The sequence below is a fragment of the Rattus rattus genome, chromosome 2, assembly GCF_011064425.1.
Source record: "Rattus rattus isolate New Zealand chromosome 2, Rrattus_CSIRO_v1, whole genome shotgun sequence".
Taxonomy (NCBI): Eukaryota; Metazoa; Chordata; class Mammalia; order Rodentia; family Muridae; genus Rattus; species Rattus rattus.
Genome location: NC_046155.1, coordinates 180386553 through 180410062, shown reverse-complemented (window position 1 = coordinate 180410062; position 23510 = coordinate 180386553). Strand labels below are relative to the sequence as shown.

Sequence of the window (23510 nt, the reverse complement as noted above, 5' to 3'; positions counted from 1 at the left end):
TATTGAAGAACCCTAGGGGCTTTTGCCAGCCTTACACCCACCACCTCAGGTCAAGATTAGGTGAAGTACCACCTTCCCACCTCCTGTCAAGGATAGGCCAAATTCCATTCTCCACTCACAGTTCTCTGGAGGAGCAGGGACATTCTTGATAAACCGCAGAATGTACTAATAGTCTGACCCTCTGGTCCCAGATAGAGTTTGAATGCAGGTCACATGCTTGCTAGCCAATAGATTCAAAGGTCAACGTGCTTAGCTAATAAGTTTAAACTGTAGCCTTGCTGATGTAACCTATACCCTTAAAAAAGTATGAAAACTTCTTGTTATAACCATACTGGGTCGACTTCTATTCACTCTCTGAGGGGCTAACTGCAGGTCGACCCTGACACCCAGGAAAATAAACCTCTTGCGTTTGCATCCAACTCTGTTCTCGTGTCTCACTTGGGGGGGTCTCATGGTAGTTAAGACTCACATCGAGCCTTACAGTATCTTCAATTAAACCTGCTCCTCCAAGATAACATTTTTGGGAAAGGAGAGCAAAAACACTCAAACCAAACCACAAGCACAAGAGTTGAAGACATAAATGAAGACTATTGCTTGCTTCTTTGCTCAGGCCACTCCTAAGTGGTTTCTCTGAATATCTTCAATAACTTTAGCTCTCCTGGCCATTTTTATGATTTAAATTCTATTTTTTGTCTTCAGTCCCTCTGAATTTTCAATCCAGGTACAGTTGGTGATTTCCTCATTCCAAGTCCTTAAGATCAAGGTACTGGTTCAGAATTACCAGGCATTGCCATCAGCATTGATGCCATCTCTCACGACTAGAGCTCTCATTGTTGTCATATCTGTCCCTCCAGTCCCTCACAGCCACTCTCTATCTTCTAATGTTTCTAACACCTGTTAGGTCCAAGTGTCTGAGGATCTGATGATCAAACAATAAGATCAGTTGTCCATCCCCAGCTCAAAGACAGCTCTGGAGGATGAGCTCTGACTTGTGTCAGTGCTTTGATCTTTCTTATCTGTCAGGGGTGATTTGTCATTTATACACCATGCTGTGATGGATGGCTCTAATGAGCCATCGTAGTTTAGGAATAAGGCTACGTTGATCTCAAGACAAGCTGGACTCACAGCAAATCCTGGCCATTTTCAAGCAGTACCGGAAAAGGATCATCTTTAAAAACCAGGGCTACAATCTGTCTAGGGTGGTATCACTCATGTCGATGATCAGACCTTCCTGAAACACTGGTCTTTATTATGATACCCAATGGAAGATTCACTCAAGGGACTGAGGCATGTGAGTGAACTAGTATCTTTACATCTTTCCTCAGATTTTTGTTGCTATGGTAACACCAGAACCAAAACTAACTCAGGAAGAAAGGGTTTCTTTCTTCTTACTTTTTACCTCCTATAAAAAGCAAAGCCACAGCACAGACCTGGAGGCAGGAACTGAATCAGAGACAACAGTGAAAGGTTCTCTCTGGCTTGCTCCCTCTCGCATTCTACCTTCCATATACAACACAAAACACAAAACAAAATAAAACAAGGAACCACCTGACCAGGGATCACATTACCCACAGGAATCAGGCAAGGTCATTCTACACCAATTAGCAACAAAGAAAGTTCCCTATTACAGACCTCCAGATCAATCTGGAATTGGCAAATTTTGATTGATTTTTCCCAGGTGTGTCTCTGTAACACCTCAATCTCCTATAGCAAGGTTATATTAACTTATTTTTGAGACAGTTAATCTTGTACCCAATGCTTGCCCCAAATTCAGTATTTAGCTATTGTTTTAAAAATAAGTTTCTTGTCATGCCTTCTTAACATTTGAAAACCAAATTCTCAATATTTGATTTTACCAAATGAAGACTCAGAAGTTGAATGCAATGATGAAAGCCTCCTAGTTCACATAGGCAAGAAAGCACTCAACTGATCTTCCTCAACCTAGGTCACAAGAGGGAAAACTCACTCAACTGAAAAGCCCTTCCAACAGAATGTCCCTACTTTATACTTCCTATGTGTCTCTCTATTCATTCTCTTGACTTCTCTCATTCTCTGTTTTTTTCCCTATGTTTGCTTCCTGTCAACTGGTTGATTTCTCCACCTCTTGACCTTTGACTGACTTTATTCAATATCGTTTCCAAGAAACCGAAAGTCATTCTGATTAAAGATGCTGGTAGTACTGAGACTCTACAGAATTACAAGCAGGTTTCTCAGGTACTCAACATTACTGTGTGTTCAAATATTCAGCAATACTCTTGGATTAAAGGTGTATGCTTGATTTGAGCCACACCACAAAGAGATATAAGTTTTTCCAGTATTCACTCTCACAATATGATTGAATATCTTGAAACTCATAATTGTCCTATCTATGCCCCTCAAAGAATAGAGTGACAGACATGTCCCACCAAGTTTAACTTAGAAATTTTCATCCATCTTCACAAATATATATTTTCATATTACTCCAAATGTAAGGTGGTCTGTAGTATATTGAACTCTCCCTTTTTTAAATGTTCACTTTGATTTATTTATTTATTTTTGCAGTGGTGCAAACCCCATTCTTAACTCACTGCTACAGCATCCACTTATTTATGGGATATCAAGCCTCCACACTAATAAGGGCCTCCCCTTCTACTGATGCCCCATTAGGCCATCCTCTGCTACAAATGTAGTTGGAGCCTATCTGCACCTGTATTACTCAGGTGCTGTCAGAACCTCTCATGGGACAGCTATACCAGGCATCTGTCAGCAAGCACTTCTTGGCATCTGCAATAGCATGTGGATTTGGTTTTTTTTAGGTAGGATGGATCCCTAGGCGTGGTGGATACTGGATACCCTTTCTGTAAATCTCTGTTCTATTTTTTGTCTCTATATTTCCTTTAGATAGGAACAATTCTGCCCATTGAAATTTTTGAGATGTGTTGGTATCTGAATTTTTCAACTGGGTCTGTGTCTACTGCTGGAGATGGTCTCTAGAGGTTCTTTCTCCCCTTTGTTGGTTATTTCCACTAATGTCATCACTATTGTATCCTGGAATCCTTTTGCTTCCCTGGGATCTGGGACTTTCTAGTGGCTACATGCAGTTCCTCAGCTCCCACTGGTACAAGATTTCTGTTCAATTTACTGTTCCTCTGTACTTCTTTCATGTCTCTTCCCATACCAGAGTCTGCTTCCCTATTTTCTGCTCCCCTCCTCAATCCCTGCTAGATCCCCTCTATCTCCCATGATTATTTTGTTCCCCTTTTAGGTAGGATCGAAGCACCCAAAGTTTGGTCTTTTTCTTAAGCTTCAAATGATCTGTGAGTTGTATGGTGATTATTCTGAGATTTTGAGCTAATATCCACTTGTCAGTGTACATAGTATCTGTTCTTTTGAGTATGGGTTAACTCACTTCCAATGATTATTTATCAGTTCCATCCATTTGCCTAAGAATTTTATGAAGTCTTACCTGACTTATAAAATTGTCACAGGGGAACATACTTTAAAATACCACCACATGCTGTATTTACTTAGAAAGAGTTAACAATAAATCCAGTCTAAACAAGAACCTACAATCAGTTATAATGTGAGTTCCTTCCCTTTTTGTGCAAAAAGGAAGCTTATGGGAAATGCTGGATCCATCAGGAAAGCCAGTGATGACTCAGCACCTCCATGATTAAGGAAGACTGGAGCACAGACCCCTTGATGGGGATGGACTCCAGTCTGCAGCTCCTCCATGTTGGCTGCAGGGCATATTGTTGAAAGCCTTCCAAGACCTGTGTGCCAGGGCCCTTTCATTTCTAATGACAATACAAATATCACCATTATTTTCCTTTCATTGTAAACTTCAACAGAAAAGTCAACATGCTACAGACTCTGTACATGGAGTTCAGTGAACTTTCTTGAGATGCTCAGCACTCTGGGAAAGCCCTTTTTGCAGAAGCTTCTGATCTGGTTCAATCTGATGTGGTAACTTGGACATCATCCACACAGAGGAGTACTCACAAGGTAGGTCCAACTAGCAGACCTTTTCTGAAGATGTGCCCATGGCTCTGTTCTGGCTCAAACCATCTTCTCTCCAATTACAGGAGATGCCATCTCTCCTTTCCTTACACCCTGTTTGACAACTGGTATTCCGGTATTTTCCTGTAGAATTCCTTTATTCCATTCTAACAGTCAACAATTTGAGGCTGTCGCGTGACCACTCGTTGGATATTTTGCTGGTCTATAAAACTAGGCTGATTTGTATAAGAATAAGTAAGAAACAAATGCTGGTGGATCACTTGATGGTAGAGGTATGATATGTCCATTCTTGTTCTGAGTGAGCATACCAAACTCATATAATTGCACAATGACCAGTTGAGAGTTCCTGTGTTAATTAACGTCCAAGAAGCTTCTCTGATGAGGGGCAAGACATGCACTGGCCTACAGGTAAAGCAGTAAGTCATCAAGAAATGTTTCAATTCTTTTTTCCTTAAGAAGATCATTACTACTAGGTTCCCTTCTAGGACTTATCTGCCAGCTGAAATTTAAAACAGTGCTTTTAATGAGTTATAACTTGTGGTCAGGTCCTCAGTTCAAATAAGAATGTAGTTAGTTTCTTCCATAACATAAATATCACTCTTAAATCAATGCGTATATATCATCCAGGTTGTAATTGCTGTATGTGGCAGTGTTCATAGAATAATGTGATTTCTGATTTTGTTTCTCCACAAGAACTATATGTAGCATCCTTTAAGAAAGTGAAAACTGGGTTTTCCACATGCATTTTTCATCATCATTGCTTATAGCATCTGTGGACACATGGGTGGCATACAAATCTTCAAAGTATGTTCCAGTTTGATTTCTGCACTTCCTTGTGTCCAGTACATAGTGTCTTCAGCTACCAAGTTTTGGAGAATTACCAGCACTGTAGGTAATAGCCTGTTTGCTTGGGGGTTGGGTGAATTCTGCTTTGAGATTTGTCAAACAGCTAGAAAAAGAAGTTACCTAATCCTGGAGCAGAAATTTATATTATACAGCAGGAAATGTCTAGTTGAGGGACTGTCTACCTAATATAGTAGAGGTTTATTAAAACTCATTTGAAATATGCATGTGAACATATTACAGGATGTCCCAATAGCACCATGTTTCTGTACAGTGTTTTTTAAAGATGCTCAGTATTACTTATTCCTCTCCATATTTTTTGGTCTATTTTTCCTCCATATGTAATTCATCATGTTCCATGTTCAATCTTAATCTTTTTTTTTTATTAACTTGAATATTTCTTATATACATTTCGAGTGTTATTCCCTTTCCCGGTTTCCCGGCAAACATCCCCCTCCCCCCTCCCCTTTTTATGGGTGTTCCCCTCCCACCTCCCCCCATTGCCGCCCTCCCCCCAACAATCACGTTCACTGGGGGTTCAGTCTTAGCAGGACCCAGGGCTTCCCCTTCCACTGGTGCCCTTAATAGGATATTCATTGCTACCTATGAGGTCAGGGCCCAGGGTCCTTCCATGTTAAGTCTTTAGGTAGTGGCTTAGTCCTGGAAGCTCTGGTTGCTTGGCATTGTTGTACATATGGGGTCTCGAGCCCCTTCAAGCTCTTCCAGTTCTTTCTCTGATTCCTTCAACGGGGGTCCTATTCTCAGTTCAGTGGTTTGCTGCTGACATCAATCTTAATCTTTTATAACGCCATTCTATCTCCAATTTTTCAACGAGCCGTGAGTTTTACAAATTCCTGATGTTTAAGGTTATTCCACATTATATACATAATTTTGAATTGGCCAACATAAATTTCACAGTTGAAATCATGGTTGTGAGCTTGCCCTAGACAAACATAAGGTATCTGAGCTATTAATGACAAGGCATTCTTTCTTTTTGACTTATTTCCACATATATACGTTCTAAATGCTGTTATTTTCATTGTTAAAAAATTGTAAAAAAAATAATTTGTTTCTCACACATCCAAGTACATGTTATTTGACAGGGTCTAAGACAATCTTGCAGCAGTTTTGAATATCTATAGAGGTTTAAAACATACTATTATTAGATTTATATCCTGAGATTTTGCCTTTCATCACTGAAAATCAAAACTAAGTTCCTAGTAGTCTATTATACCTAGAGCAGAAATGAGTGTGGTTTGATCTATTTATTACTTAATGATTGCTCAAAACATATCTTTGTTTGTTTATATCCAGATTCCTTCTTTATAGAGCAGATTCTCAGATGTTAGCAAAATATACTAGACTTCTGATAAGAATTCATGAGTACAAACGTGAGAAAAGTTCAGATGAAGCAGCTTACTGGGCAATTGCAGAACCTGAATGACATGTTGCTAGTTTTCTGGAAGGACTTGGTGTCAGCATAATTTTACAAGAGTGAGATAGTAGAGAGAAAAGTACTCTGTAGAAATGCACATAATGAGTCCCTTGTTCGACCCTTGAGTGCCCAATTAATATCTGACTACAAGATCAAACCAGAACTTAGATTCTCCCAAAAATGAAAACACTTTCTTAACTTCTGCCCAAATACTTATTAAAATAGATCAAACCCCTAGACATTATCATTAAGCATCAGAAAGTAAAATTGGAGATTGGCTCAAGGGGTAAATGATTTTTCCTTCATCAGAGATATTCCCAAAACACCATGCAGACAAATGCACTGAAGCCAGAGGTGACAAAGTAATAAACTCTCTGAATGATGTCTTTTCTGCATACATTTTTATTTTATGAGAAGTGAAAGCTGGTCTCCATTGAGTTACCTTCTCAGCATTGCATGGAGAATAAGAAACCAGTCTGAATTTCCGTGCATTCTTTTTCATGCAGTGTCACACAGAGAACTTCTTAAATGTAACAGGCTTTATGAGATGTGCTTCTATAGGAGTTGTGCTTTGGAGTTGGCTTTCAGATGAGTATCTTCATCCTGATTCAGAAGGTGGAATTCTTCCAACCATAGACTTCTGCGTAAAATTCTCTGCTCCCTTCTTCAATGTACATCATCTTCTGAAGCCAACATGAATCATTATTTCTTTTTGGAGGCTGCAGCTGAACTCAAATAGGTTCATATTTTGCTTTCATCTCAATGAAATATCTGTTTTCTGTATTGGCATTCAGCAGAAAACAGCCTTCAATGTGACATCTGTATGTGAGATGTTGAATTTTATCTGGTTAATGGAGGCCCTCATGTTCCTTTAGAATACATATAAGCAAGTACAATGCATCAGCTTTCAAAGTGTATAATAGTGATTGTGTTAATAATTTTGGAGGGAAGCTGGAGATGATGCAGGTAAGACCCTGGCACGAGAACTTTTAGACCCAAAATTATGATTTGGAAAAATATGAATAAGTGAAACTTGTTTGTAAGTGGGCTTTTTCACAGGGAGGATACAAATGTAAACCTATGTTAATCTGTGTGATCAAAACACAGGTGCCTTTATCAAAAATATTTGGTATTTTGTTGTGTGGATAAGTAGCATAAAAATTTCTCAGAAGGCAACAACTTAATTTTCTACAACTGAATTCAGTTACACAACCTTATTGATTATTATATGTAAGAAAATTTTATTCTTTTATGCTGCATTTATATTTGCTTTTGTTATACTAATCTCTTTCCTGTCTTTATTCAAAGGCAAGAGCCCATAGTTTGTTAAAATATGTGTTATTTTGTAGGATATTGAACTACATGACCATAAAGATATAATTGCAATATAAAATTTATCTTGAGACAGGAATAATTCAATAAGCATAAAATTTTATTCTGAGTTACTCTTCATGCATTGTTCTCTAGGCAAAGTCCCTGTACTTTGGATAGAATAGTATCTCACTGATCAAGAGAAGACATTTTCCCAAATCAATTTGAAAGCATGGACAATAGAACAAAGTATTGAACACAGCAGTATTCCATCTAATCATTAGTCTAACGTTGAGTAAAGCCCTCTCAATGCCTGCTCCTGATAAATCCTTGAAAACCACTGAGGAAGTGGCTCTTCAGATCCTCTTGCTTTGTCAGTTTGGGGTTGGGACTGTGGCCAATATTTTTCTGTTTATCCATAATTTCTCTCCAATCTTAACTGGTTCTCAACAGAGGGCCACACATATGATTTTAACAAACATAGCTGTGGCCAATGCTTTGATTCTCTTCATCACTGTCTTTCCAAAGAACATGATGACTTTTGTTCAAAGAAGTCCTCTAACTGACCTCAAATGTAAATTTGAATTCTTCACTCGCCTGGTAGCAAGAAGCACCAACTTGTGTTCCACCTGTGTCCTGAGTATCCAACAGTTTCTCACTCTTTCTCCTGTTCATAGAGGTAAAGTTTTGCTTAGAGCAAATGTCCCAAATTTTGCTACTTACTCTTGTTGCAGTTGTTGGTTCTTCAGTGTTTTAAATAATATCTACATTCCAGTTATTGTCACTGGTCCTCAGATAACAGACAATAACACTGATTCAAAAAGAAAGTTGTTCTGTTCCACTTCTGGATTCACTGTAGGCATTGTCTTCTTGAGGTTTATCCATGATGCCACATTCATTAGCATCATGGTCTGGACCAGTGTCTCCATGGTGCTTCTCCTCCATAGACATCGCCAGCGAATGCAGCACATCCTCACTCCCAATCAGGACACCAGAGGTAAAGCTGAGACAAGAGCAACCCATACTATCCTGATGTTGGTGGTCACATTTGTTAGCTGTTATCTTTTTACATTTTATTTTATCATCTTTCACAACTTTTTATAGATTCACGTCTCTTTGTGAGGCATGTCAGTGAAGCTTTGATCTTAGGCTTCCCCACAATTTCTCCCTTATTGTTGATCGTCAGAGATCCTAAGGATCCTTGTTCTGTGCTATTCAGCTATTGAAAACTTGAGTCACAAAGAATGTCAGATACAGAAGACAACTCCTTAATACCATTAAAAAATTATTCTATAAATATGTGTTCAATGTCTTTTGTAAGAACGTGCATATTGCACACTACTGCTTATTACATCAAGAGTAAAGAGGAAAATTTGCAAGGGCAGTTCATGCTCAGGAGCCTTAAGAGGTTTGATGTATCAGGACCAAGAAAGCATACCAAGATTCAAACTGGACATCCTCTCCTGAAAGTCCTTGGCAAAGTCTTCACTCTGGGCCATAGTGAAACTGTTTTTCCAAACATCAGAAACACCCAACAGTCAGACAGGAGACAAGAGTAGGCAAAACTGTCATTCTGTCAGTGTCTTCCTTAGTTACAAAATTATTTTCTCAGAAGATTAAAATCAAGCATCCAACCTCAACAGTTTCCTCAAAATGATCACAGACAGTACAGTCCACAAGATAAATATCTCAAGTAGGTATAACTATCAGTGTGGTGAAGGTTAAAACCTGAGTGGTGGAACTTACTATTGTGACCAAACAACTGTTTTAGCATTTATTTTGCTTATGTGTACTGGATGTGTATATATTTATGGGGATTTCCTTCCCTTAAGAAAAGTTGGTGCCATACCCCTAGAACTGGTGTTACAAACAGAGGTAATCCCACAAATATAGATTTTAAGACTCAAACCCTGATCCAATGTTAATGTGTCCAGGGCTCTAAACTGCTGAGCCATCTCTCCATCCTCCTGAGAAATTTATCTGATTCATTTGACACTTGATTTCCAAATTGGTGGAAAAAATCACTAATAACAGCTATAGTGAATGATCTTTAAATAATAGAATAGGAAAAAACAGTTTGTATATTATAATTTGAAGACTAGAATCACACTGAGTTACAAAATTAATGTTGAGGTCTCATATACATTTTCTCAGACTTGGACCATCATTAAAACTGACAGAAATATTTCACCAGTTCTTGATCATAACACTGGCCAGAATAAGAGGCAACAATATAGTTCAGCATGTAAAGCACTCTCCACTTAGAATAGATCACCTGAGTTCCAGCCCCTGGGTCAATACAGTGGAGAGAACAAACTCCTACAAGGTGTACTCTGACTTCCTCAAATCTGTGCTTGAGCATGTCCGCACACAGTAAAGAAATAAAGTATAGGAGAAGACCCGCGTAGAGCATGTTGTTCTTGGCCTCTCCCTGAGCTAGACCAGCCATGGTGGTGGTGAAGACCTTAAATAGGACCCCCATTGAAGGAATCAGAGAAAGAACTGGAAGAGTTTGAAGGGGCTCGAGACCCCATATGTACAACAATGCCAAGCAACCAGAGCTTCCAGGGACTAAGCCACTACCTAAAGACTATACATGGACTGACCCTGGACTCTGACCTCATAGGTAGCAATGAATATCCTAGTAAGAGCACCAGTGGTAGGAGAATCCCTGGGTCCTGCTAAGACTGAACCCCCAGTGAACTAGATTGTTGGGGGGAGGGTGGCAATGGGGGGATGATGGGGAGAGGAACACCCATAAAGAAGTGGAGGGGGGAGGGGGATGTTTGCCTGGAAACCGGGAAAGGGAATAACACTGGAAACGTATATAAGAAATACTCAAGTTAATAAAAAAAAAGAATAAAAAAAAATTCCAAAAAGGAGCCCGAGAGCAGGCAGCACTGGTGGTGAGCAGTAGTGCAGCACTGGTCCTGTAGGATGTTCTGAGGACCAACTTGAGCCTAAAGACACCATGAAGAAGCTTGTATCTGGTGCTGAAGACATCAAACTTACTAAAGATGGCAATGTGCTGATTCATGAAATGGAAATTCAACACCCAACAGCCTCTTTGATAGCAAAAGTGGCTACAGCCCAGGATGGCATAACTGGCGATGGCACTACATCCAATGTCCTCATCATCAGGGAGCTGCTGAAACAAATGGACCTCTATGTTTCTGAAGGTCTTCATACCAGAATAATATCTGAAGGTTTTGAAGCTGCAAAGGAAAAAGCACTCCAGTTTTGGAACAAGTTAAAGTAAGCAAAGAGATTGACAGAGAAACACTCATCGATATGGCCAGGGCATCTCTCCTGAAGTTCATGCTGAACTTGCTGTCTTGACAGAGGCTGTGGTGGACTCCATTTTGGCCATTAGGGAAGAAGATGAGCCCATTGACCTCTTCATGTTGAGATCATGAAGATGAACCATAAATCTGAAAGTGATACAGCTGAATCAGAGGGCTCGTTTTGGATCATGGGATGTGGCATCCTGATATGAAGAAAAGAGTAGAAAGTGCCTACATCCTCACATGCAACGTGTCCTTGGAGTATGAGAAAACAGCAGGGAATTCTGGGTCTTTTACCAGAGTGCATAAGAGAGAGAGAAACTAGTAAAGACTGAAGGAAAATTCATTGAAGATAGAGTTAAAAGAAATCATAGAACTGAAAAAGAAAGTTTGTGGTGATTCAGATAAAGGATTTTTTGTTATTAATCAAAAGGGGATTGACCCCTTTTCTTTAGATGCCCTTGCGAAAGAAGATATCATAGCTCTATGTAGAGCCAAGAGGAGAAACATGGAAAGGCTGACACTTGTGGTGGGATAGCTATGAACTTGTCTGTTGAACTGAATCCTGACTGTTTGGGACAAGCAGGTCTTTTCTATGAGAATACACTGGGTGAGGAAAAGTTCACCTTATTTAGAAATGTGACAATAAAAAAAAAAAAAAAGGGGGGGGGGTTGGGGATTTGGCTCAGGGGAAGAGCGCTTGCCAAGGAAGGCAAGGCCCTGGGTTCGGGCCCCAGCCCCGAAAAAAAAAAAAAAAAAGAAAAAAAAAGAAATATGACAATCTCCAGTCTGTCCTTTACTGGCTAAAGGACCAAATAAGGACACACTGACTCAGACCAAGGATGCAATCAGAGATGGCTTGAGGGTTGTCAAAATGTTATTGATGATGGCTGTTCTGTTGTGGGTGCAGGTGAAGTAGAAGTGGCACTAGCAGAGGCTCTGATTAAATACAAGCCCAGTATGTAGGGCAGAGCTCAGCTTGGGGTTCAGACATTTTTTAGATACCTTGCTCATCATTCCCAAGGTTCTTGTGCAGAAATCTGTTTTTGACTTTCAGGAAAAAAGAGTTAAAGTTAAAGCTGAACATTCAGAATCCTGTCAGCTTGTAGGGGTGGATCTGAACACAGGTGAGGCGATGGTGGCCACAGAAATGAGTGAGTGGGATAACTACTGTGTAAAGAAGCAGCTGCTTCACTCCTGTACTGTAATCGCCACCAACATTTTCCTGGTTGATGAGATCATGAGAGCTGGGATGTCCTCTCTGAAGGGCTGAAGAAGTCTGCCTTTGATGCTACAGAATGTTGTGGGGGATAGTTATTTTTGTCCAACCTACAAGTGATTTGGAAAATAATTTTCTCTCCCTGATAGGAAAAAGGACAGGATATTTGGCACCTATTCAAATGATAATACTGTAAATTTTTATTGAGCTTTTTTTTTGCATTTAGTGAACACATTCAAAGCAAGTCTTTTTAAATCCACTGAACAAGAAGTTTTTGTTATAGTGATACAAAATTACACAATAAGATAAGCGTTGTTGTCTACCTTGTTCCTTAAGTGTTCTTTGATATTTTACAATGGTTTTCTCCTAAATAAGGCATGGTGATGCATGCGTGTAAGCCTAGCACTTTGAAAATAAAGTCAGAGGTTCTGCACCAACTCAGGCTACAGGAAAAAAAAGAAACGAAGTATAGTTTCATAGTGTAATCAGTTCAGTGTACCCTGTATCACTGATCTCTGCCTCTTAACCTGTATATTCCCTTACTTCTAGTCATACCTAAGGGGTAATTTATTAGGTTATATTATCTACTACCCTTATAATACTTATTACAACCCAATCTCTTCCAACCACCTAATACCTGGTAGTATAGAAAATATGTTAAAGAGGAAAAGGTGTGTAGATGTCTTAAGAATCTTTTAGGCTGAATAGAGTTATTGGGTTCGTTGGGGTAAATTCAATTTCTATCATCAGTATATCTCCAACCAGCAGTCCAACATAACAGCCAAACAGCAGTCAGGCAATAGCAAAATAAGCAAGAGGAACAGCAGCAAGATGAATTGGCAGCAGCAGGCAGAGCAGTAGCCACCACAGGCCCTTTTTGGGATCTCAAATATATATCCTGTCAAGAGTCCCCAGAATTCCAAACTAAAACTATCTGCTTCTGGAAAAAATCATTTCCCTCCTAAAGCATAAGACACCAACAGTGGCTGTGGGCAATCTGAAACAGCCCCATACCCCACATCTGGGATTAAAACAAAATCATATTTGCATAACTGGGTTTCTCAAGAAATGAAAATTATCACTATAATAATCATCACTGTATGTACAGATAACCTGCTACACAATGATCTCCCCGATGCTCACATATTTCAGTTGTAATCATGCCAGCATGACCAAACACTTTGGCCCCTAGATACAGGAATCTGTTCTTCATCTCTGCTAATTTGCCAATTGATCATATGAAATAAATAGAGCCACACTCTGATTCTATTTGGTGTTGATTTGACTGACCCATTGCAAAACCCATGAATAACAACAACAATATTTGCTTACATATATGTATTTGTACCACATTCATAACTGACACCGTGAGTGGTCTGAAGATGGCAGTGAATCCCTGAGAACTGGAAACACAGATGGCAGTGAGCCATATGTAAGTGGTATCAAATGAATTTGGGTCCTCTGTAGGAAAAGCATGCACTATTAACTTCTCCAACCAAGTGTGATGTGAATAACCCCTGGGCGATATTTAGACAAACGTGTGGCTAAAGTTAACTTTTAAAATTTTATTTATTTATTCACTTTAAAACACAACATTAGCCCAACCTATCCTATCAGTACCTCCTCTTTCAAGTCCTCCCACCATTCTTTCTTCTTCTTCTTCTTCTTCTTCTTCTTCTTCTTCTTCTTCTTCTTCTTCTTCTTCTTCTTCTTCTTCTTCTTCTTCTTCTTCTTCTTCTTCTTCTTCTTCTTCTTCTTCTTCTTCTTCTTCTTCTTCTTCTTCTTCTTCTTCTTCTTCTTCTTCTTCTTCTTCTTCTTCTTCTTCTTCTTCTTCTTCTTCTTCTTCTTCTTCTTCTTCTTCTTCTTCTTCTTCTTCTTCTTCTTCTTCTTCTTCTTCTTCTTCTTCTTCTTCTTCTTCTTCTTCTTCTTCTTCTTCTTCTTCTTCTTCTTCTTCTCTCTTCTTCTTCTCCCCCCCTCCTCCTCCCCCCCTCCCTCCTCCTCCCCCTCGTCCTCTCCCCCTCCCTCCCCCCCCCCCTCCCCCTCCCCCTCCTCCCCTCCCCTCCTCCTCCTCCTCCTTCTCCTCCTCCTTTCCCTCCCCCCTCCCCCCTCCCTTCTCCCCTCCTCCTCCTCCCCTCTCCCCTCCTCCCCCTCCTCCCCCCTCCCCCTCCTTCCTCCCCTCCCCCTCCTCTCTCCTCCTCCCCTCTCCCTTTTTCCTTTTCCCCCTCTCCCCTCTCCCTCTTTCTTCTTCTTCTCCTTCGTCCTCTTCTCCTTCTTCTTCCTTCTTCTTTCCTCCTCCTCCTTCTTCTCCTTCTCCTTCTTCTTTTCCCCTCCTCCTCCTCCCCCTCCTTCTCCTCCTCCTCTTCCTCTCCTCCTCCTTCCTTCCTCCTCCTCCTCCTTCTCCTTCCTCCTCCTCCTCCTCCTTCTCCTCCTCCTCTCTCCCCTCTTCTTCTTCTTCTTCTTCTCTTCTTCTTCTTCTTCTTTTCTTCTTCTTCTTCTCCTCCTCCTCCTCCTTCTTTTCCTCCTCCTCCCCCTTCTTCTTCTTCCTCCCTCCTCCCCCCCTGCTCCCCCTCCTCCTTCTCCTCCTCCTCCTCCTTCTTCTCCTCCTCCTCCTTTTTCTTCTTCTTCTTCTTCTTCTTCTTCTTCTTCTTCTTCTTCTTCTTCTTCTCTTCTTCTCTTCTTCTTCTTCTCCTCCTCCTCCTCTTCCTTCCCCCCCTCCTCTTCCCTTCCTCCCCTCTCCTTCTCCCTCCTCCTCCCCCTCCTCCTCCCTCCCCCTCCTCCTCCTCCTCCTCCTCCTCCTCCTCTTCCTTCTTCTTCTTCTTCTTCTTCTTCTTCTTCTTCTTCTTCTTCTTCTTCTTCTTCTTCTTCTTCTTCTTCTTCTTCTTTTTTCTCCTCCTTCTTCTTCTTCTTCTTCTTCTTCTTCTTCTTCTTCTTCTTCTTCTTCTTCTTCTTCTTCTTCTTCTTCTTCTTCTTCTTTCTTCTTCTTCTTCTTCTTCCTCCTCCTTCTTCTCCTCCTCCTTCTCCTCCTCCTCCTCCTCTTTCTTCTTCTTCTTCTTCTTCTTCTTCTTCTTCTTCTTCTTCTTCTTCTTCTTCTTCTTCTTCTTCTTCTTCTTTCTTCTTCTTCTTCTTCTTCTTCTTCTTCTTCTTCTTCTTCTTCTTCTTCTTCTTCTTCTTCTTCTTCTTCTTCTTCTTCTTCTTCACTTTTGAGATGGGGAAGCCCCCTTCTGGGTGTCACCCTTCATGGAGCCCAGCCAACCCACCTTCTGCATGCCCCACAAAGACATAATAAGCCCCCTGAATCCCATAGCCACAACACATAGTCTCTGCTGGATTTAGCACATTATCTCCCCATGAGGCCAGGCATCATTGTCCATTCATTGTAAGCAGAGGTAGGAGGAGGTGTCCACAGACAGGCAGGCAATAGACTCAGGCACAGTCCCTACTCCAGTTGTTGGGAGATCCACATGAGGAACAAGCTGTTCATATACTAAATATGTGTAAAGGGGCTAGGTCAAGCCTGCCCTCAAATTTTGATAACTGATTCAGTCTTTGGGAACCCCAAAGGCCCAGGTTAATTGACTCTGTTGGGATTCCTGTAGAGTCCTTGACCTCTTCAGGGCCCTCAATCTTCTCCAAACTTTTTCAAAGGACTCCCTGAACTCCACCAAATGCTGCAGTGTTAGTCTCTATATCTCTTACCACTGGTTGGATTGGTGGAACCACTCAAAAGACAATTATGCTAAGTTCCTGTTTTCAAGCATAATAGAGCATTATGAATACTGTTAGAGATGATTTTTAGCCCATGGGATGGGTCTCAGTTTGGCTATTCCCTCAGTCATTGTTATGTATTTGTCCCTGCCCATATAGTAGTCAGGGTATATCTTGGGTCCACATTTTTGCAAATATGTTGCTGTCCTTATCCCTCCACTGGGTGCTCTGCTTGGCTACAGGACAAGTCCACTTAAGGATCCCCATATTCGCACTATTGGAGTCCCCACATGTGATCTGAAGCCTCTCCCCATCCCATGTCACTGTCACATTCTAGAAATTGTCCCTAAAATCACTGATCTCCAATACCTTTTCCCTACTGTGCATACATATGATCTTTGTGCCTCCTAACCTACTCCCCTCCGCACTCTGCCACTCAGGTCCCACCTTCAATCCACTTCTGATCTCCAGTTTTGAGCCTTCTAAGAAAGATACAGACATCCTCCCTCGGGGTCTCCTTTTTATTTGGCTACTTTGTTCTGTTAATTTTAATGTGGTTATCCTGTTCTTTATGGCTAATATCTACTTTTGAGTACATAACAAGGATGTCATTTTGGTTCTGGGTACCTCATTCCAGATATTTTCTAGATCCATCCTTTTGCCTAAGTAATTCATGATATCCTTGTTTTTAATAACTGAGTAGTACTACAATTTTTCAGTTGAGAAGCATCTAGGTTGTATTCTGTTTCTGGTTATTACGAATAAAGATGCTATGAACATAATTGAGCAAGTGGCCTTGTGGGATGCTGGAGAATCTTTTATGTATATGCCCTGGAGGGTATGGATGGATCCTGAGTTAGACCTATTCCCTGTCTTCTGAGAAACTTCCAAATTTATTTCCAGACTGAATGTACAACTTTGGTGGTTTCCCACCATCAAGGATGAGTGCTGCTCTTGTTCCACATATGTTCATCAGCATATGCTCTCCTTTGACTCTTTGATCTTAGCCATTTTGATGGCTGTAAAGTGTAATTTCAGAGTTGTGTTGATTTTCTTTTCCCTGATGACTAAGAAATCTGAACCTTTCTTTCTTGCACTACTTCTTGGCTATTCAAAATCCATCTGTTAAGAATTATCTGTTCAGTTCTGTACCCCACATTGTAACTGAGTTATATGGGTAGTTGGTATCTAACTTGTTGAATTCTTTATAATTTTTGATATTAGCCCTCTGTCAGATCTATGGTCTGTAAAGATCTTTTCCCAATATGTAGGCTACTATTTTTTCCTATTGACAGTTTCCTTTGCCTTACAGAATGTTTGCAGTTTCCTGAGGTCCCCTTTATCCCTTGTCGATATTAGAGATGAGCCATTGGTGTCCTGTACCAATGCGATCAAGGGTATTTCCCACTATCTCTTCAAGGAAATTCAGTGGAAATAAAACTAAATTTTAAAAACCTACTTTTAATAAAGTCTCTTAAATGATTTAATGTCCATTCTATCCCACCACCTACCAGAAGTATTGGACATATAGTTAATGGAGAAAAAGTGGATGAAGACCTGTTTAGAAATAATACTTTGGAGAAAATCCAATCAGTTTTGTGAGAATATTAGCAGTTCAGTTCACACAAATGAGCAGTACCTTTATCACACTCACCTGTTCCTCTCTTTATATCTTCCCTCAACCATTACAACCTTTTCGTTTGACAGAGAAAACAATTATCATGAAAGCTATGGTGAGCCACAATATGACCCAAAGTACTCGCTTTTGTCCATATTTCTTTGTTTTAAATGTTCATTGCAATGAGTCCTTGTTCTGTTATGAAGCCTCTAACTTCTGCTGTTCAATAAATATGGGAACCTCACTGAAACTGCTGCTGTTTCCCTGAGTCATGAAGATCCTGTAGTTTTGGTTCAATAGAACCAGGTCATTCATGCACTATAGCATGCACTCCACTGATGATGTAGATGTTGTTATAGACCAATTGGAAGCCCTAGATCAGGGCCTGAAAGGAATAAGAGATTGTTAGCCTGACAGATGCATGCTCTTATGACTTGGGGTCAGCTCACCTACAACACACACAACCAGTGCCAACTCTACCCTGTTGTCCTGGTGAGGTTTAGGACTGTTCTCCTGAATGCTGCAGCCAGTTACAGACATTGCCAATTCTCCACTCAGAATCCTGGCACCAGAGTTCCACCTGCCATAGATGGTGACAGAAGTGAGGAGAGTGTTTCTCCTTCTTACACACCAGTGCCCAGCAAACGAAAAAGCAGTTCGGGCTTACCTGCAAGCACCACGTTCAGGGCAACTCCCAAGGAGGTCAGATGCTATTAGAAGGCAGATGCATTGATTAAAATGATGACAATTAACACTACAGTAATTCTGGCCCTTAGACTGACAGATCCAGGATAACCACTCTACCAGAAGAACGTAAATATTTTAAGGAGGACATAACTAACATCAAAAGAAAACTGCCTGTGTCTCACAAACCTGGAGATTGGTGATTCACTGAAGATAGTAAATGATTCTGCCTTAGTATCTTACTAGGAAATTGCTCCAACATATCCACCACACTACCCTCCAGGGTACTAAAAAAATATAATTCTACATGCAGATTTAAAGATTGTTCACCTAAAATCTTTAGTAGCACAAAAGGCCTCCAAATGTTTCACCTGTAAACTTATAAACCACCAAAACAAAGAGTGAGGCTCCAGAGAGAGGCACAAGACCAGGTACCCATTGGGAAATGGACTTCACTAAAATAAAGCCAGGCAAATATAGCTCATTAATAGTATTTGTAGATACTTTTCCAGCGTTTTCCCCACTAAGGATGATATGACACAAACAGTGGTTTCAAAGATATTAGAAGAGTTCCTTCCAAAGTTTGGAATTCCAGTGCATTTGAGTTCTGATAATGGAACAGACATTACAGCTTTGGACAGGTAGAAGAAATAAAAAGAACCAACCTAAGACACGGGGCCCAGTGGCAATAGGGTAACCCAATGACGGATAATGCCGAGTCATCATCAGTAACGACCTAAGACAGGAGCAATGAAAAGATTGAGGTGACACCCAGATCTAGACCAGTCAGTTTATTAAACAAAAAAGGGGGAGATGTTGGGAGTTACATGGTAAAACAAAGATGGCGCCGACATCCAGTCCTAATGTCATCTAAATGACATATCGCGCATGCGCAGGCTTGTCCCCTTGCCAGGGCAGCTGTAGGATAATGAGGTGATCCAGCGCCCTCCTGTGGTGAACAATGGTACTGCGCATGTGTGGGTTTTGCACCTGGTGTCAATTGGCCGGGACGTTAATATGCTAATGAGGGATTCATACTCTGCCAATCCCTGAAGGACAATTAGCATAGCCTCACCCTGCTATGTATATAAGGCGAGTGCTTTTGCCGCTCGAGGTCCCCATATCAGCAAAGACGTGGTCTTGCAATAAAGGCTGTTGAGAAGAATCCAACCGTGTTGCGTCTTCCTTGCCGGCCGAGGTGGGCGCGACAGCCTGGGTTTAATTAAAGGTCATAGGATATAGTTCCTTCAGATTGACTTTGGTAAATAACAATCTTAGATGACAGTACCGCTAGAGTCAGACAGTCTTGAGCAGTTAGAGTGTGGGCAATAAACTTCTGAAGCACTTTACAGCATGCCTCTGAAGGACCCTAATTCTTACCGAAGTGTAAAAACTATTAGGAGGCTTGACCTGGTAGAAACTAGATAGTTTATGGAGTCCTTGTGAAGGACCCTAAGGCTTTCACTACATTTACACCCGCTGACTCAGGTCAAGATTAGGACAAGTAACAGCTTCCCGCCTAATGTCAAGGATGGGCCAAGTTCCATTCTCCACCCACAGATCTCAGGAGGAGCAGGGACATTCTTGAAAAACTGCAGAATGTACTGACTGATAGTCATCTGACTCTCTGGTCCCAGATAGAGTTTGAATGCATGTCCTATACTTGCTAGCCAATAGATTTAAAGGTCAATATGCTTAGCCAATAAGTTTAAATTGTAACCTTGCTGATGCAACCTGTACCCCTAAAAAGTATAAAAATGCTTGTAATAGCCATTCGGGGTTGCCCTCAAGTTACTCACCATGAGGGTCTAATTGAAAGTTGACCCCAAAGAGTCAGAAAATATCAAACTCCATTCTCATGTCTCACTTTAGGGATCTCCCGGTAGCTAAGACTCACTTCAAGCCTTACATTTCAGATATGGGAGAAAATAGGAGCCTCCATTTTCCATTTATTTACGGTAAAACGTCTAGGTACAACAAAATTATAGAAGAAAACTTCCCTAATGTAAAGAAAGAGATGCCCATAAACGTACAAGAAGCCTACAGATTGCCAAGTCAATTGGACCAGAAAAGAAATTCCTCCCATCACATAATAGTCAGCACACCAAATGCACAGAATAAAGAAAGAGTAAGGAAAAAGTTCAAGTAATGTATAAAGGCAGACCTTTCAGAATTAATACAGATTTCTCAGCAGAGATGCTAAAAGCAAGAATACCTTGGGTACATGTCATACAGAACTGAAAGAAGAAAATTCCAGCACATGCTGATATGCCCAGCAAAACTCTCAATGTAGATGGAGAAACTAAGATATTCATCACAAATTAAAATTTAAACAATATATTTCCACAAATCAAGCCCTACTAAAGATAACGGAAGGAAAACTCCAACACAAGAACAGAAACTAACCCAAAGGAAAAGCAAGAAATTAATATTCTCACGACAATCCCAAGAGAGCCACACACACATAATTTCACAAGAAAAATAACAAGAAGAAAAAAAAATCACTGGTTCTTAATATCTCTTAACATCAATGAACTCGATTTCCCAATGAATAGAACTAAAATAACAGACTTAATACATAAACAGGACCTATTATTTGGCTGCATACACGAAACACACCTCAGTGACAAAGACAGACACTATCTCAGAGTAAGACCTTGGCAAAATTCTTTCCAAGCAAACGTCCCTAAGAAACAAGTTGGAGTTGCCATAATATTGAGAAACATTGACTTTCAATGAAAAGTTATCAAAAGAGGCGAGGAAGGGATACTTCATACTCATCAAGGAAAAACACGTACCAAGAGGTACTCTCATTTCCAAACATCTATGCCCCAAATGCAAGGGCACCCATATTTGTGAAAAGAAACATTGATAAAGCTCAAAGCATACATTGAACCTCACACAATAATAGTGGGAGAATTCAACAACCCACCCACAACATTGGACAGATCATGGATACAAAAACTAAGCAGAGGCCAAGTGAAACTAACAAAAGTTATGAACAAAATGGATTTAACATCTATCTACAGAGAAATTTATCCTAAAACTAAAGAATATACCTTCTTCTCAGCACCTATGATAACTTCTTCAAAAATGATCATATAATCAGACATAAAACAAGCCATAAGTAGTATGAGACTGAAATATTTCTCTGCATACTATCAGATCACTACAGACTAAAGCTGGTCTTTAATAACAACAAAAGCAACAGAAAGTCCACATACACAAGGAAGTCTAGCAGTACTCAACCTAATGATAACATAATAGGGAGGAAATACAGAAAGAAATTAGAATTTATCTAAAATTAAGGCACAACATACATAAACCTATGGGACACAATGAAAGCAGTGCTAAGAGGAAAACTCATAGTTCTAAGTGCCTCCATAAAGAAATTGAAGAAAGCATGCAATAACAGCTAGACAGAACACCTGAAAGCTCTGGAACAAAATGAAATAATACACCAAAGAGGAATAGACAGCAGGAAATAATTAAACTCAGGGCTGAAATTGACCGAGTAGAAACATATAGATGTATACAAAGAATCAACAAAACCAGGAGTTGGTTCTTTGAGAAAATCAACAATACAGATAAGCCTTTAGCCAGGCTAAGCAGAGGGCACAGAGACAGTATCTAAATTAACAAAATCAGAAACAAAAAGGGAGATATAACAACAGAAAGTGAAGAAATTAAAAAAAATCATCAGATACTACTACAAAAGACTATAGTCATCACAACTGGAAAATCTGGATGAAATGAATGATTTTCTAGACAGTTATGGCATGTTAACATGTTATTCGTTTCTAGGTGTGTCACAAGAGGCTCAGAAACACCTGTAGCTCCACATCATGAGAATCTCACTCACTCTTCTGACCTCCACAGCAGGGACCATGGAGGTGGTACTGGGACACACACCGAGGCAAATACACAAACCATAACCAAAAAACACAAATTATATCACCAAAGTGAAGAGAAACTCTCTTTCAGGGTCCAAAGCTCTTGAAGTCCAAATATAATCTCTTAGCAGCATAAATTCCAGTTGCTTTCTGTAGTGTAGGAACAGGAGGCAGCCTCACCAGAGGTATAAGTAGAGAGTGGTCTCTTGTGAGGTCAGAGCAAGAACTGAACAAATGGTATCTAGCCATAAACCACTCATTTCCCTCAAATTCTCTCTCAAAGGAAAGAAAGGAGAATCTTGTTCAGTGGGGCAGTAGAGGACTGGTTCCTCTCAAATTTCTGTCCCCAATGTTGCCCAGTGACCCACTTCTTCCTTCAAGGCCCAATGCTTAAGATCTATAATTTCCCACAAATATCACCACCTGGTGGAACAATGTTCAAACACTTGATGCTCAGTGGAACTTTTGATATCCTATATCTAACAAGTACTCATTCCTTGTTAACAAGGAACCCTAAAAATGATAATGGGCTCCAGAGCTTCAGTCCTCCCTCAGTTAATGGACTTTGATATTCACTGAACTAAACGAACAGTGTTCAGCTTTTCACTTAGACCGCAGCACTTATGATAATTTTGTAATTACTCATATCTATACTCAGTGTATTCAATTATGTTTCAAACACATACTGATGGTTACTAAAGGATGGTAGCTATTCATTACATTTGTAGAAGGCAAAAAATACTGTTTGCCATGGTATACCAGTGTTTGAGACTAACACCTGTGGGGCATAGAAAAAGATGACACTCATTCCATGTTCAACATTAGGCCTGAGACTTCTCACCAAGCTGTGGATTCAGAGACAGTAACAAGAGCCTTCTCTTTTTCCAAAGCTACAGGATGTAAGGGAGTTCTATGAGGTGATAGACAGACCATTACAATACCAGGCAGTTATTGTTCCTCTTTGGGTTATTTGGCCAACAGAACTCAAGGGTACAGGCTTGATTCATTGATTCAAAATTGTTATTGCTCCCACTCCTGTGCCTGATAAAACACTAGCTTTTATACCAAATTCGCCCTTCTTAAGGCTGAGATACCCCATGGGATAACAGCTGTGGACAGAGAGACACAAAGAAGTGGAGGAGAAAGCAATGGTATGTGCCAGAAAGGAAAGTTCTTCAAGGAAGTACAATTCTGGTTCATTTTAGACTTACATTTATTCTGTCCTTGAACTCTTTTCAGTTGCCCACTTCCATAATTAGCATCAAAAGAACAGCATCTGAGCATTGCCTTTGGCCCTTGCATGGATTCATGGCTTTTGAACTGCCAGGGAGATCCCAAGATAACCATCTAAGAGGAAGTTTTCTGCTAAAGAACAGAGACACATTGGTGCCCATTCTTAAGGGACCATACCACACTGCCTGTTAGTACTCTGGCTAGAAGGACTTGATATAACTGTGCCTGTACTTGGAAAGTAAGGGTGTGAGCAAAACAGGGGAACACTGAGGGACTTGGAAGGTGT

At 40.4% G+C, this 23510-nt stretch overlaps 1 protein-coding gene and 1 pseudogene across 1 annotated transcript; both read left to right on the top strand.

Annotated features, from left to right (window-relative positions):
- The first annotated feature begins 7897 nt into the window (after positions 1–7897).
- On the top strand, positions 7898–8814 carry LOC116894585 (vomeronasal type-1 receptor 4-like). The gene is given in 2 exon segments (XM_032896304.1): positions 7898–8678; positions 8681–8814. Coding segments are annotated over 2 exon segments (915 nt in total).
- Positions 8815–10476: 1662 nt separating this feature from the next.
- LOC116894584 lies at positions 10477–12145 on the top strand (annotated as a pseudogene).
- The last annotated feature ends 11365 nt before the right edge of the window (positions 12146–23510 follow it).